At 47.8% G+C, this 16,366-nt stretch overlaps 1 protein-coding gene across 1 annotated transcript; it reads left to right on the top strand.

The window, feature by feature from the left end:
• Positions 1-14,503: 14,503 nt before the first annotated feature.
• LOC135000402 (B box-binding protein-like) lies at positions 14,504-15,469 on the top strand. Its single transcript, XM_063951499.1, has one exon. It carries the CDS (start codon positions 14,504-14,506, stop codon positions 15,467-15,469), a length of 966 nt encoding a protein of 321 aa, XP_063807569.1.
• The last annotated feature ends 897 nt before the right edge of the window (positions 15,470-16,366 follow it).

Below are 16,366 nucleotides of genomic sequence, written 5' to 3'. Positions count from 1 at the left end.
GTTAATAGTCGCCACCCAGAATTTCCTACTTCACATCGGTCTCTGTTTGCACAACATGCGGCAAGCACACACCTACTTGCGACCTAGGACACATTGGGCCTAATTCATGTTTGTATGCAATACTGATGTTCACACAATGGAGCAATTATCGGCAGACTGTGCATGTGCCGCAATCACACTGTGCACGCGCCAAAGTGCATTTGCAATCACATTCGCACTGAGAAATTTAACGCAGAGTGATTGACAGAAAGGGAGGAAACTGGGAGTGGCGGCACAAACGCAGGCATGTCATGGCCGTTTTTGTGGCGTGCATGTGCCTTCAGTTGCGATCATGTATGTAGAGAAACATGGCATCTGCGTTGCTACTGCCGCGACCAGTCTGCATAGCCATAGGGCAACCCTAGCAGTCGCTGTTCCTCGTACTTGTGTATAGGCTGCAAATGTGCAAGCAGTTGTGAATGAGTTTGCGATTGCTCTGGTGGGCGTCTCTTTTCATTTCAGGGCAGCAGCTTCACTTGCTAACATTAGCAATTTTGTAGCCTAAGAAGTCACAGCTGCGTAGGTAAGTATCTACAAACATGAATTAGGCCACAGTCTGGCGCAAGCTCACACCATGTTTTCCAAATCGGGAGGTGACTGAGAAAGCATGAGTGTGACTAAAAGGGTGTGCGTTTCACCTGCTATTTTCTTAAGTGATCTATTAAAGCCATGTTTAGCATACCTCCCAACAGTCCCAGGATCAATTAGGCATGCGCCCAAAGAGGGATTTGGGCTTGTGGAAAGGGGGCATGTCATCACTCCCGGAGATGCTTGGTTGCTCTCACTGCACTGTGACCAGCTGCTCGTACGCATGGTACCTGCTGCTATACAGAGCAGCGATGAGACTCAGAGTTCTTCCCTCCAAACCCCCCTCCCCTCTCCTTCCCCATGGGCTGGTGCGAGTTGTCTATTTGCCTTAGACAAAGCTTTACATTACTACCCCTAATTCCCCAATACTCTCCTTCAATCCATTTACATAAAAGCACACTTACATGTTTACCAAAGTCTATAACAACAGATTGAGTCATTTTTTATCCTGTCTGTAAATGTATTACACTTTGTTGCAGAACCAGAGCACCCAATATGCCCAATAACCTTTGTACCCATCAACCCTATTTACCAATTCAACTTCCCCTCAGCATCCATGAACTTCTCCCATCCAGCATCCAATAACCCATTCATCCATCCATTAATTCATTAATCAGTACACCCTACCTGCACCTATTAACACATTAATCTACACTGTCAGCACTCATTAACGTCCCTCCACCAGGAACCCATTAATCCATTCACCACCAACTCCCACTCAAGAATCCATTAAACAATTCATCCACTCAGCACTCATTAAACCACTCCTTTCTAAGAATCCACTTATCAACTCATCCTCACAGCACCCATTAACAAATTTGTCCATACTGTCAGCACCCATAAAAATCCCCCCACCTTGAACTTATTTATCCATTAACCCCAATCACTCATTATCCCCACTTACAGCGCAAATTACCCCCCACCCCACAAGGCAGCTATTATTCCATTCATTCTCATTACCCCTCCACCTAGTTCCTATTAATCTATTCACCCCAGCACCCATTAAATCCCCTCTCACAACACCAGTTAAGTCCCCTACAGCACATAATAATCCATTCATCCCCAGCACCCTTTAACACCCCCATTTAGCACCCATTAGACTTAATCACACACCAAGAAGCCATTAAAAAGTTCCCTTACTAGGGATGGTCATCTACCCTCGATGTTTCAAAATCATTGATAGTCTATAGTCGATGATGGAAATTTTCACCATCGATGGCATATAACCAGATGGTTATATACCATCAGTGGTGGCTCTTTGCCCAATGACACCCCCTCCTCCATATTAAGTATTGCCTTTGCTGCACAGGGCTGCTAGGCTGGCGCAGCCCCCACTGCTTACAATGTCTGTAAGAGCCAGGAATGGGAAGTCCTGGATTTTTCACAGGCTGAGCTGTCATTCACAGCTCAGCCCCTTCCCCAGCTCTTGCACACAGTGGCAGCCAACGCGCATGTGCATAATATCATTGATGATAATGCACAGAATCGTTGCCGGTCTTTGATGGTTTGTGTCACCATTGTCATTGTTGGTAACCATCAATAGAGGCAACAACGATGGCCATCCCTATCCCTTACCTGCCTGGCTGCTGCTGCTCATTGAGCTCCTCGTTCTTCTTGTAATGCCTTGGAGACAGAGCTTACATAACTGGATGTGACAGAGGGAAGTGTAGGAGAGGGAAGAGGACAGGGGCAGAATAGCAGGCAGCAGCAGATATAAATAAATAAAAATAATAATAAGTGGGGCAGCTGCAGACATGGCTGTAACCAGCGGTAAGCATAAAAAGCATGTCAGAGACATCCTTCATTTTTCTCACAGGCAGTCTCTGCCCAACTGCCCAAAGCTGCCTAATGGAAGCGTCAGCCTGAATCGTGGGACAGTCCCAGAAAAGCGCAGAAAGTAGGACGTTGGGAGTTATGCATTGAGGTACCAGGAACACTGGGGGCAACGCGGAAGGTCTGTCCTATAGATGAAGAGGTTAAAAGAATAAAACATTACACCAGTACCTTCATAGACAGGAACTCGCAAGTCATACACCTCCCATATATGTCTTTCTTGTGCTATGCATGAGCCTTGCTGTATTCAGCCTACACTTGCAGGCCACCTCTTTTTGCCATTCTGCCTCTAAGTGTATGGAGTTGTAATTGTAAAATGTAACTGAAGGGGTATAACATTTTGTGCACATGCGCAGTATGAACATGTATATTATACACAGAGCAAAGATGTTTGGGCACACCACTGGTTTCACAAGGAAAACATCATTTTCTGTTAATTTACTGCCTCATACTAAGTAGCGGTGCTCACCAGAGTTTCCCTCATTGTGTGTCAGGTGCTCCTTGGGAAGTGACCGCTCTACTCTTAGGATTTTTTATACCCCATATGGATTTTCCATCTTTACTTTGGATTACTTTGGAACAAGAAAGGGTTAAGAGTTTAGAAAAGTATCTATTATACTCTATCCATGCCACCTGTGCTCCAAATCCATTCAGCAACTCTTCTAGTGTATGCTCATCCTTTCATTGTGTGCAGGCTGATTGCGTGAGACTGGTGACACCTGGTGAGGCAAATTGTAGAGTAGGGTAGGGTATGTGGCCTCACAGAAAGGTACATGGCCTTGCAGGAGGCTCCACAGCTGATGTCACTATGGCTCGTGGCCTAGCGGGAAGCCCCTGATTACCTCACTCCAGGGGTGTGCCCAGCATCCCCAGAGATGCCAAGCTGCCCCCAAAGACTAGTGCCTGCAATTTCATCTACTTCTCAGGAACAGGTGATGGTTGTCGCAGGATAATGTCACACTGCAGAACCTGGCTCCTGTTACTGAGAAGGAGCTGGTATTTTAGTGTCATTCCCTAGAATGGTGAGACCCTAGTGCGGCCCACACCCTCCGCATTCCTCTTGTGACGCATGTGCCTACATCAGTGGTTCTCAAACGCGGTCCTCAGGACCCCACACAGTGCATGGTTTGCAGGTAACCCAGCAGGTGCATAGGTGTATTAATTACTCACTGACACATTTCAAAAGGTCCACAGGAGGAGCTAATTATTTCACTTGCGATTCTGTGAGGAGACCTGCAAAACATGCACTGTGTAGGGTCCTGAGGACCGAGTTTGAGAACCTGTTGCCTACATGATAGTGAGTTACCCTAGCATGGATTCATGTTCTCATTTTACCTAGTCTGTCAGTTTTATTATATCAATTTGCACTGTATTGTGCTAATGATATGTCAGGTTACACTCATACTGTGTATATTCCTTGGATGGCACTGCAGAAACTTTGTCGCAGTTTAAAATAAATAATAATAATAATAATAATAATAATAATAATAATTATCAGATAAGATTTAGAGTATTATTTATTTTCATATTACGGGGTACAATTCTCTGTTTTAGTTTCGATAAGGGCACAGTTCTTATTTTTATCATTAATGGGGCATCATTATTCTTTATTATACACTGCTCAAAAAAATAAAGGGAACACTAAAATAACACATCCTAGATCTGAATGAATGAAATATTCTTATTAAATACTTTATTCTTTACATAGTTGAATGTGCTGACAACAAAATCACACAAAAATTATCAATGGAAATCAAATTTATGAACCCATGAAGTCTGGATTTGGAGTCACCCTCAAAATGAAAGTGGAAAAACACACTACAGGCTGATCCAACTTTGATGTAATGTCCTTAAAACAAGTCAAAATGAGGCTCAGTAGTGTGTGTGGCCTTCTCGTGCCTGTATAAATAAATTTGATTTCCATTGATAATTTTTGAGTGATTTTGTTGTCAGCACATTCAACTATGTAAAGAATAAAGTATTTAATAAGAATATTTCATTCATTCAGATCTAGGATGTGTTATTTTAGTGTTCCCTTTATTTTTTTGAGCAGTGTATTTTCTACGGGATTATTTTACTCAGGTATGTACTGATGCGCACAGTACTGGAGTGCCACAAGGTCCATGTTGACCTTTTCCTGTGTCAACCTTTCATAGGTCGACCTTTTAAACAGGGTTACAGAAGTGGTACTACATCCAGTATACAGGGTTACATATGTAATACTATGCAGCTCTCAGTGACATATAGGTGCAGTTGGAGTCGCTATCACTGCTGCTGCTTCCTTGGTAGCAGCAGTGATAGCGCTGTGTGGTTATACAGCAGGAGGCATCTATTACAAACAGACGCCTCCTGCTACAGTAGTGATTCAAACTGCATCATAAGACGCAGCATCGGATCAAAGCACCCATTGTGCCACGCAAGCCACCCGTCGCAGAGGCCAGGAAATCTCCGTCCTACAACAGAGATCCCTGGTCTCTTCCCACCCCCTAAACAGCGGTGACACAAACGGAGCCCATTGCTGCCTACTTCCTGAGTCCAAAACAGCATCAGAATGTAAATTAATTACAGTCTGATGCCAGCCTGCATCCTATGCCACAGGACCCATTCACACACTGAGAATTACACCCAGTATAATGGATTACAGAAGTGGTGCTGTGAAGCTATCAGAGACATACACTGAGAATGACAACCAATATATAGGAATACAAAGTGGTTCTGTGCATCTGTCAGTGACATATACTGAGAATTACATCCAGGATACAGGATTACAGAAGTAGTTCTGTGCAGCTGTGACATATATTGAAAATTCCATTGACTGAACAGGATTACAGAAGTATTGCTTTGCAGCTATGTGACATATACTGAGAATTCCATCCAGTGATACCCGCGTTTGGGGTACCCCTTCTGCTAGTTAAACCAGCTGCAGATGCACTATGAGGATTAAAATCCTTTTTACACTGATTGCTAAGCAACTATGGCAACCAGGAGAGAAATATGTATAGCACTAGGACCCTGGGCTTTCGATCAGGATCCTTGCAGAGCGGGAAGCTGGGAGCGCTCTGATTGGCCGTGGTGTATGGGAAGAGAAGCAGGAAGGAGAGCTGCAGTGAGCAGAGAGCAGCATGGCAGTGAAACAGGAGGCAGTGTGTCATGTGTGGGTGTGAAGAGCTGTACGCGGAGGTCTGGAGGCGCGCTGCGCTGGGAGAGACTGGGCATCGAGAGAAGGCTGTCATCCTGAAAAGCAGCAGTGAGAAGTGACCGGCAGGAGCTGGCAACAGCAGCAGATAATGCAGGTACTCTACTTCACCCCAGACAGCCCCCACCTATGGGCACCCAGACCAACAGTAATCACCCTGACAGCTTGCAACATCACAGCCCCTTGGGACAGATTACAGCAGGACTCTATGTACAAGGAGAGGGACACGTGTGATTTATTTGGAGCTGCCTGCCATTGTACCAGAGAGAGCCTTAAGGGATAGGGTTGTGTGAAACCCTCTGCTTCCCCTTACCACTTCATTTGCAAGGAAAACACGAAGTGACACTTATCCCTAGACTGTTTGAGCTGCAGCACCATGTGTGTGCCAGGATTGGGTCATTTGCTCTGTGTCCCACTGTATGCTGATATCAGTTCTTACTCCACAGCGCCCTCTATTTGAAGCATTGCTATACTGTGCTATGACTTACTCCACAGCGCCCTCTATTGGAAACTGGTGCTATACATTGCAAGTAGCTGCTCCACGGCACCACCCGTTGGATTACAAATACTGTGCACAGTGCAAACTCATTCTACAGCACCCCCTGTAGGACAGTGATATGCTGGAACATTTTGTCAGCAGCATAAACTAAACATATCCAATCTACCGCCATCTAGTGACCGGTCAGTCTAACGCATGCATACCCATGAAACAGCTGTATAAGACGTCTGAGTGTTGAAATTCTGAAATGCTCTTGTGTTAATGGTATGTTATATTTTTAGTATGTGACTAAAAGTATTGTGGCTTATTGAATTGCACTGAACTCTACTATGCGGTGAATTTAGTCACATGGACCAGTGACTAACCCTGTTTATAATAAATCTTTGTTACTGTATCCCACCGTAGTGGTCCTTTCACCTTTAAGGGGGGTGTTGTCTATACTGGGGTAGTTCCGTCCCTTCTGCCCAGGTTCTGCACAGGTGTCCTTCGCAGATTCCAACAGACTTCGCACGAGCAGGAACCGGACCAGCCGGAACGGGACAGACGCGAGACTTCAGGTACGCTTAGCCACCTATCACATTTGGCGTCCGCGAACAGGATACGAGCAAGATGACGGATCCACAGGTTCCCGCTACTCCCATGCTACCACCGTCATCCGGACAGGGAAACACGACCACCATGGCGGCATCACCGTTGACTATGCCATACTATTTTGGAGCACCATGGTTACCAACGTTTGCAGGAAAACAAGTGCCGGGTTCGAGTACATTCAAAGAATTTAAAGACAAGATGTACTCCATGTTCCGCCTGTACTCACTAACCGAAGAACAGAAAATAGAGATCGTTATGGGTCAATTGACGGATTCGGCACTACGGGAAGACAGCGAAAAGAAGACCGTCGAAGGCATCTTTAAGAAGCTGATGACCATATTCGACTGCGAGACCATAGCGGAATTAAAGAGCCGCCTTTATGCGAGAAAACAAAGACCTGACTGTCACGATCCGGGTATCTGGACGCCATTTCTTACCTATCAGATGCCTCCTAAGGCTGGCTCAGCGCTCCAGGACCGGATCCCATCTGTTATCCTGATGTGCACATTCCCGCATCCTCTCCTGTCTCTCTGGACGCAGTCACAGTAACGCCTTATACATCTGGCATGGCGTCTCCCGCGGCCTCCGCCGCCGTCCCTGAGCTTCTGCATTCAGAGTGGCGATTACGTCAGCCGCGGCCTCCGCTGTGTCCGCGTGGTCGGATGTGCATCTGTCAGTCTGGCGTCTCCTGTCTCCGGTGGCCGGCGCCGCCATTACTGTTTTCCAGACCACATGGATTACAATCCAAACTTCCCTCCAAGTGTCTGCATGGGCGCAGCCATCTTGGATTCTGTCAGCTGATCTTTCCTACCAATCTGTTGTTACCATTGTAAATCTGCATAATTGCCTAGCCAATCCCTTCCTCGCTGCAGGTATAAGTATTCTGTGCCTGAGCAAGGAAGGCGTCAGTGCTTTGGTTGTCAAACCTAGTTCCAGTTTGTCTCTCTCCTGTGATTGTCTTCCAGGTTCCAGCTCCTGTCTCCAGACTTCTGCTATAGAGACCCGCACCAGCATTCCATCTGCGGTGTAGCCTGACTCTCCGATCCATTCTGGACTCACCTGTTTCCAGCTACAACATCACCTGCTTCCAGCTCAGCTTCCAGCAGTGTACAGCTTCTCTTAAAGGGCCGGTGTCCTTTCTGCAGTTTACCACTCTCCACCGGTATTATTATTTCTCCGCTCTCAAATTCTACATTTCATCTATATTGCATCGCTCTCAAGCTTTATTTATTATTTAACTGGTTCCAGCCAGTATCCACTCCGTGCCAACACCTGTCTGGTTCTAACCAGTACCCACAGCAGCATTTTATCTACAGCAGTCCAGCTTTCCCTGGAACACCAGCTGGTACGACCCTGGGCTTTCCTCATTGCTACAGTTGAGCCTGGTAAGGACTTTCCAACTTGCAGATAATAAGAACTGTCTCATACCACCAGAGCTCTGTGGCCCCTGCCACCCTGTAGTACCCAGGAACTGTATTATTATTTCTCTGCTGATTTTTATGTTTCTTTTTACTGCTACTGTGATGCATGGAGTTTGTCATAAATAAATATCATTGACTTTTACTCAAGTTGTCGTGGTCACGCCTTCGGGCGGTTTCTCTTCATGTTACTTACATGTCCAGGGGTCTGATACAACCTCCCAGGTTCCGGTACATCTCAGCCCCTACAACTGAGGCTGCCTTCCGTCAGCTCAGGCCCTCAGTTGTGACAGTAAGCACTGACCAAATGAATCCAGCCGGAGACCAGGATCAAGCGGCCAGGCCGATGCAAGAACTGGCAGCCCGACTTGAACATCAGGAGGCTGCACAGGGCCACATCATCCGCTGTCTCCAGGATCTCTCTACTCGGCTGGATGGGATTCAGACAACTCTCCGTGGATCAGGCGCATCTGGGGCGTCAACCACAGTGACTCCAACTATAACCCCACCCACCTTACCCGTTTCTGCTCCACGTATTCATCTTCCAACGCCAGCTAAATTTGACGGATCTCCAAGATTCTGCAGGGGATTTCTCAACCAGTGTGAGATTCAGTTTGAGCTACAACCTGGCAATTTTCCCAGTGACCGTACAAAAATTGCCTACATCATCTCTCTTCTCAGTGGCTCAGCCCTCGACTGGGCATCACCGTTATGGGAGAGGTCCGACACCCTGCTATCTTCTTACACTGCATTCGTGTCAACATTCAGGCGCATCTTCGACGAGCCAGGCCGGGTAACTTCAGCTTCGTCTGAGATTCTCCGTTTACGCCAGGGATCACGTACTGTAGGACAATATCTTATACAGTTCCAGATTCTGGCATCTGAACTGGCATGGAACGACGAGGCCCTGTATGCTGCATTCTGGCATGGTTTATCCGAGCGTATTAAAGATGAGTTAGCTACCAGAGACTTACCCTCCAAGTTAGATGAGCTAATCTCACTTTGTACGAAAGTTGACTTACGTTTCAGAGAGAGAGCAACTGAGCGTGGAAGATCATCTGCTCCAAAATCTTCTGCTCCTCCTCCTCGCCAACTGTCACCAACTAAAGATGAACCCATGCAAATTGGCCGTTCCCGTTTAACTCCTGCTGAGCGCCGAAGACGTCTCTCTGAGTCTCTCTGTCTGTATTGTGCAGCTCCGTCTCACACTATTAATGCCTGTCCCAAACGTCCGGGAAACTCCAAATCCTAGCTCGCCAAGGAGAGGGCCGGCTAGGAGTAATGATCTCCTCTCCATCTCCTCAAGATTGTAATCTCCCAGTCTCGCTTCAAGTTGCTCAACGTTATCAGAACGTCATTGCCCTCCTGGATTCCGGAGCAGCTGGGAACTTTATTACCGAAGCCTATGTTAAACGGTGGTCCCTACCCACCGAGAGACTTCCTTCCTCCTTTTCCTTAACTGCTGTGGATGGCAGTAAAATTTTTGATACAGTTATTGCTCTAAGGACTCTACCAGTTCGTCTGAGAGTGGGAGTTCTTCATTCCGAACTTATTTCACTTTTAGTGATTCCAAGAGCCACACATCCTGTGGTCCTGGGCCTTCCATGGCTCCGTCTTCACAATCCTACAATTGATTGGACGACTACGCAAATTCTGGCATGGGGTCCCTCCTGTGCTGAGACATGTTTGTTTAAAGTGTTGCCTGTCTGTTCTTCCTTCCCCAGGTCGTCTGATGTTCCACCTCCTCCATATCAAGATTTCACGGATGTGTTCAGTAAAGCTTCTGCTGATATCCTTCCTCCTCATAGAGAATGGGACTGCCCGATTGATCTCGTTCCAGGGAAGGTTCCACCTCGAGGCCGAGCTTATCCGTTGTCTCTGCCTGAGACGCATTCTATGGAGGAATACATTAAAGAGAACCTAGCAAAGGGGTTCATTCGACCTTCTTCTTCTCCAGCCGGCGCAGGCTTCTTTTTTGTAAAAAAGAAAGATGGTGGTCTGCGGCCGTGCATCGACTACAGAGGTTTGAACGACATTACCATCAAGAACCGCTATCCTTTACCCCTGATTACTGAGCTCTTTGACAGAGTTAGCGGAGCTACCATCTTTACAAAGCTGGACTTGAGAGGTGCATACAATCTCATCCGGATCCGTGAGGGTGACGAGTGGAAGACCGCATTTAACACCCGTGACGGACATTATGAGTACCTCGTCATGCCCTTCGGATTGAGCAATGCTCCAGCTGTCTTCCAGCATTTCGTTAATGAGATTTTCAGAGACATTCTATACCGTCATGTCGTGGTCTATCTAGATGATATCCTCATTTTTGCCAACAATTTAGAGGAACATCGTTTTTGGGTAAAGGAGGTTCTGTCCCGTCTCCGTGTCAATCATCTCTATTGCAAATTAGAGAAATGCGTCTTTGAAGTCAAGTCCATTCCGTTTCTAGGGTACATTGTGTCCGGTTCCGGACTAGAGATGGATCCTGAGAAACTACAAGCAATCCAGAATTGGCCGGTACCCTTAACCCTCAAAGGGGTCCAGAGGTTCTTAGGGTTCGCCAATTATTACCGAAAGTTTATACGAGACTTTTCCACCATTGTGGCGCCTATTACTGCTTTCACCAAGAAGGGTGCTAACCCGTCCAAGTGGTCTGAAGAAGCCATGCAAGCTTTTCATCTTTTAAAACAGAGGTTCATCTCTGCGCCTGTCCTGAAACAGCCTGACATCGACTCTCCTTTCATCTTAGAGGTGGATGCCTCCTCCGTTGGAGTAGGAGCGGTGTTATCTCAGAGGGCTAAAGATGGCCATTTACATCCTTGCAGTTTCTTCTCACGGAAGTTCTCCCCAGCGGAGCGCAACTATGCCATTGGCGACCAGGAGTTGCTAGCCATCAAGCTCGCTCTAGAGGAGTGGAGATATCTGTTGGAGGGAGCTTCTCATTCAATCACCATCCTTACAGACCACAAGAACCTTCTATATCTGAAAGGCGCACAATGTCTCAACCCTCGTCAGGCCAGATGGGCACTTTTCTTTTCCAGGTTCGACTTTAAACTCCAGTTCTGTCCGGGCTCTCAGAATCGCAAGGCCGATGCCCTTTCCCGCTCATGGGAGCAAGAAAATGAGTCAGAGTCTTCAGACAAGCATCCTATTATAAATCCGTTGGCATTCTCCACGGTAGGGATGGACTCTACGCCCCCATCAGGGAAAAGTTTTGTGAAGCCGACACTAAGGAAGAAGCTCATGCATTGGGCCCATGCTTCCCGCTTTGCCGGACATACAGGTATCCAAAAAACCCTGGAGTTTATCTCTAGGTCCTATTGGTGGCCAACTCTGAAAAAGGACGTTTTGGAGTTTATTGCATCTTGCCCAAAGTGTGCTCAACATAAAGTATCCCGCCAGTCGCCTGCGGGGCAACTGGTTCCACTATCTGTTCCCCGTCGACCATGGACCCATTTGTCGATGGATTTTATTACAGATTTGCCCATGTGCAACAAGTTTAATACCATCTGGGTGGTAGTTGACCGGTTCACCAAGATGGCACACTTCATTCCTCTTACCGGTCTTCCGTCAGCTTCCAAGTTGGCTCAAGTATTCATACAAGAGATCTTTCGACTCCACGGTCTTCCAGAAGAAATTATCTCAGATCGAGGAGTTCAATTCACAGCCAAATTCTGGCGAAGTTTATGTCAAGTCCTCCAAGTCAAGCTAAAGTTTTCCACGGCTTACCATCCTCAGACCAATGGTCAAACTGAGAGGGTGAATCAGGACTTGGAGTCCTTCCTCCGCATCTATGTGTCCTCCTCTCAAGATGACTGGGTTCAATTACTTCCCTGGGCCGAGTTCTGTCATAACAACCAGTATCATTCTTCATCTTCTTCAACACCATTCTTCACCAACTTTGGATTCCACCCTAAAGTCCCTGAGTTCCAACCGCTTCCAGCAACTTCTGTTCCCGCAGTGGATATCACCTTGCATCAGTTTGCCAATATCTGGAAGAGCGTACGATCAGCTCTGCTCAAGGCATCGTTCAGGTACAAGAAGTTTGCGGATAAGAAGCGTCGAGCAGTTCCTGCTCTCAAGGTGGGTGATCGGGTATGGTTATCCACGAAGAATTTGAGGTTAAGAGTTCCCAGTATGAAGTTTGCACCTCGCTACATCGGTCCTTTTAAAATTGATCAAGTCATCAATCCTGTTGCTTACAGACTCCAGTTGCCTCCCTTCTTAAAAATACCCAGGACATTCCATGTGTCCCTGTTGAAACCGCTAATCTTGAATCGGTTTCATTCCTCACTTCCTCCAACTCCGAAAGTCCAAACTCAACGAGGCGTTGAGTATGAAGTAGCCAAGATCCTGGACTCAGGTCACCGTTACGGTCAACTTCAGTATCTTATTGACTGGAAGGGTTATGGCCCTGAGGAACGTTCATGGACCAATGCTTCTGATGTCCATGCTCCTGCCTTGGTCCGGAGATTCCATTCCAAGTTTCCTCAAAAGCCAAAGAAGTGTCCTGGGTCCACTCCTAAAGGGGGGGGTGCTGTCACGATCCGGGTATCTGGACGCCATTTCTTACCTATCAGATGCCTCCTAAGGCTGGCTCAGCGCTCCAGGACCGGATCCCATCTGTTATCCTGATGTGCACATTCCCGCATCCTCTCCTGTCTCTCTGGACGCAGTCACAGTAACGCCTTATACATCTGGCATGGCGTCTCCCGCGGCCTCCGCCGCCGTCCCTGAGCTTCTGCATTCAGAGTGGCGATTACGTCAGCCGCGGCCTCCGCTGTGTCCGCGTGGTCGGATGTGCATCTGTCAGTCTGGCGTCTCCTGTCTCCGGTGGCCGGCGCCGCCATTACTGTTTTCCAGACCACATGGATTACAATCCAAACTTCCCTCCAAGTGTCTGCATGGGCGCAGCCATCTTGGATTCTGTCAGCTGATCTTTCCTACCAATCTGTTGTTACCATTGTAAATCTGCATAATTGCCTAGCCAATCCCTTCCTCGCTGCAGGTATAAGTATTCTGTGCCTGAGCAAGGAAGGCGTCAGTGCTTTGGTTGTCAAACCTAGTTCCAGTTTGTCTCTCTCCTGTGATTGTCTTCCAGGTTCCAGCTCCTGTCTCCAGACTTCTGCTATAGAGACCCGCACCAGCATTCCATCTGCGGTGTAGCCTGACTCTCCGATCCATTCTGGACTCACCTGTTTCCAGCTACAACATCACCTGCTTCCAGCTCAGCTTCCAGCAGTGTACAGCTTCTCTTAAAGGGCCGGTGTCCTTTCTGCAGTTTACCACTCTCCACCGGTATTATTATTTCTCCGCTCTCAAATTCTACATTTCATCTATATTGCATCGCTCTCAAGCTTTATTTATTATTTAACTGGTTCCAGCCAGTATCCACTCCGTGCCAACACCTGTCTGGTTCTAACCAGTACCCACAGCAGCATTTTATCTACAGCAGTCCAGCTTTCCCTGGAACACCAGCTGGTACGACCCTGGGCTTTCCTCATTGCTACAGTTGAGCCTGGTAAGGACTTTCCAACTTGCAGATAATAAGAACTGTCTCATACCACCAGAGCTCTGTGGCCCCTGCCACCCTGTAGTACCCAGGAACTGTATTATTATTTCTCTGCTGATTTTTATGTTTCTTTTTACTGCTACTGTGATGCATGGAGTTTGTCATAAATAAATATCATTGACTTTTACTCAAGTTGTCGTGGTCACGCCTTCGGGCGGTTTCTCTTCATGTTACTTACATGTCCAGGGGTCTGATACAACCTCCCAGGTTCCGGTACATCTCAGCCCCTACAACTGAGGCTGCCTTCCGTCAGCTCAGGCCCTCAGTTGTGACACTGACGAATCACTGCGAGACTTCGCGCTGGCCCTACAAGAAGCTGCAAAGGCTATACGGGCCCTGGATGAATGAGAAGTCGAAGGGATAGATAGAACGTTAACAGACCTGTTTGTAGAAGGGGCAAGAGGAGAGACGATTCGCTCTCAAATGCGCATGGAGAGACGACAGCAACCAGGGAACTCCTTCTCTGAATTCAAAGAGACGGTGCTGCAGATCCTTGGGAAAAATCAGAGCAATAATGTCGTGAAAGATGCGTCTTCAGAGTGGAGTGAAGATGACAGCTACAGAGAAACCGCACTGCCCATGAAGTCAGACTGACTAGCCCAAGTGGGAGCGGTTCTCCAGCAAGCACAAGCCCCACCGGGACCAGATCCTATGGAAACGCTCAATAAGAGGCTGACGGAGATGATATTGAATCTCTCCCAAATGAGCCGGAGATTAGAAGAGCTCGACAGGGACCAAGACTGGTGTGGCAGAGTCAAGTCGGAGTGATGGGTGTACCATCTGGTGGGGATGATCGAAGAACCAGAACAAGAAAGATGACAGGCCAAGTATTGTGGTTTAGTGCAACGCGTGGTTACGGCTTCATAAGGAGAACAGACACTAAGAGAACCATATATGTTCACTATACGGGCATTCAGAAGACCCATCAGAACAATTACTTCCGAAGCCTAGGTAGCGGGGAATGGGTCGAATTTGAATTGACCAATGGAAAAAGGGGCGTTAAGGCCATCAACGTCACAGGTCCTAATGGCGTTCCAGTGCAAGGCAACAGACATGCCAGAGAGCGTAACCGGTATTGGCGCTGTCCGCGGTATAGAAAGCCTCCACTCTACTACCAGCAAGACTACTGGGACAGCGGAAGCAGAGAGGAACCAAGAGACTATAATAGTGAGACCGGTAGACCTAACACCAATCCTCCTCGACCTGAACGGATGCACCGACCACCCGAACCTGAAGTCCCAAAGCAAAGGAAACTGCTGGACACAAGCGAGAGACCGGTTGTGAAGGGTCAGAGTGAGACAGTGCAGCAGTGCCTTCAAAATGTGATTAAGCCTCAGATTTCTCCTCAACCAAAACGAGAGTACATCCCAAAAAGGCAAGACACAGATTACCGTGCAGCAAATCTCGAGCAAACAGATGCCGGTGCGACTGACCAGAAAAGGGACACTGAAGCAGTGGTCCACATGGCCGTGACAAAGATAGTGGAACTCGTTGAATCCAGAAGTCCGGAGCCAGCAGTGCCACCGTCTGAACCCAAGCCCCAGGCAGAGACCCCACAGGCAGCTGAGAAGGCTGAGACCCATTCCACGGAAGAGAACCCTGTAATGGATAGTGAGTACAGGACCATAACGGGAGAAGAATTCGCCTTCAGGATACAGCAGGCTATACGAAGATCAATGAGATGCGATAAAGGTGCACCACATGCTCGTTGCAAATCGCACGCCGTGATATAGAGTACCACCCATGTACACCATTGAAGAACCCGTACCGCAGAGTGATGGGAGTCCTGTGGCGGAGGGATGGGGTCCCAGGGGTGGACATACCCTAGCTATTTAACAAGAGTGAAAGTAGAAATGTATAACTGTTCAGGTTTAACTTGTTGGCATCTATTTATTTGCATGTATTGGGAGTTCAAAGACTGTGGTGTAGGACTATAATCCATTACAGTATGCGTGGGGACACGCATAATTTCAGCGGGCAAACATGTGATACCCGCGGTTGGGGTACCCCTTCTGCTAGTTAAACCAGCTGCAGATGCACTATGAGGATTAAAATCCTTTTTACACTGATTGCTAAGCAACTATGGCAACCAGGAGAGAAGACCCTGGGCTTTCGATCAGGATCCCTGCAGAGCGGGAAGCTGGGAGCGCTCTGATTGGCCGTGGTGTATGGGAAGAGAAGCAGGAAGGAGAGCTGCAGTGAGCAGAGAGCAGCATGGCAGTGAAACAGGAGGCAGTGTGTCATGTGTGGGTGTGAAGAGCTGTACGCGGAGGTCTGGAGGCGCGCTGCGCTGGGAGAGACTGGGCATCGAGAGAAGGCTGTCATCCTGAAAAGCAGCAGTGAGAAGTGACCGGCAGGAGCTGGCAACAGCAGCAGATAATGCAGGTACTCTACTTCACCCCAGACAGCCCCCACCTATGGGCACCCAGACCAACAGTAATCACCCTGACAGCTTGCAACATCACAGCCCCTTGGGACAGATCACAGCAGGACTCTATGTACAAGGAGAGGGACACGTGTGATTTATTTGGAGCTGCCTGCCATTGTACCAGAGAGAGCCTTAAGGGATAGGGTTGTGTGAAACCCTCTGCTTCCCCTTACCACTTCACTTGCAAGGAAAACACGAAGTG

This window comes from Pseudophryne corroboree, chromosome 2 (assembly GCF_028390025.1).
Source record: "Pseudophryne corroboree isolate aPseCor3 chromosome 2, aPseCor3.hap2, whole genome shotgun sequence".
Lineage (NCBI taxonomy): Eukaryota > Metazoa > Chordata > Amphibia > Anura > Myobatrachidae > Pseudophryne > Pseudophryne corroboree.
This window is presented reverse-complemented; position numbering and strand designations above follow the sequence as displayed.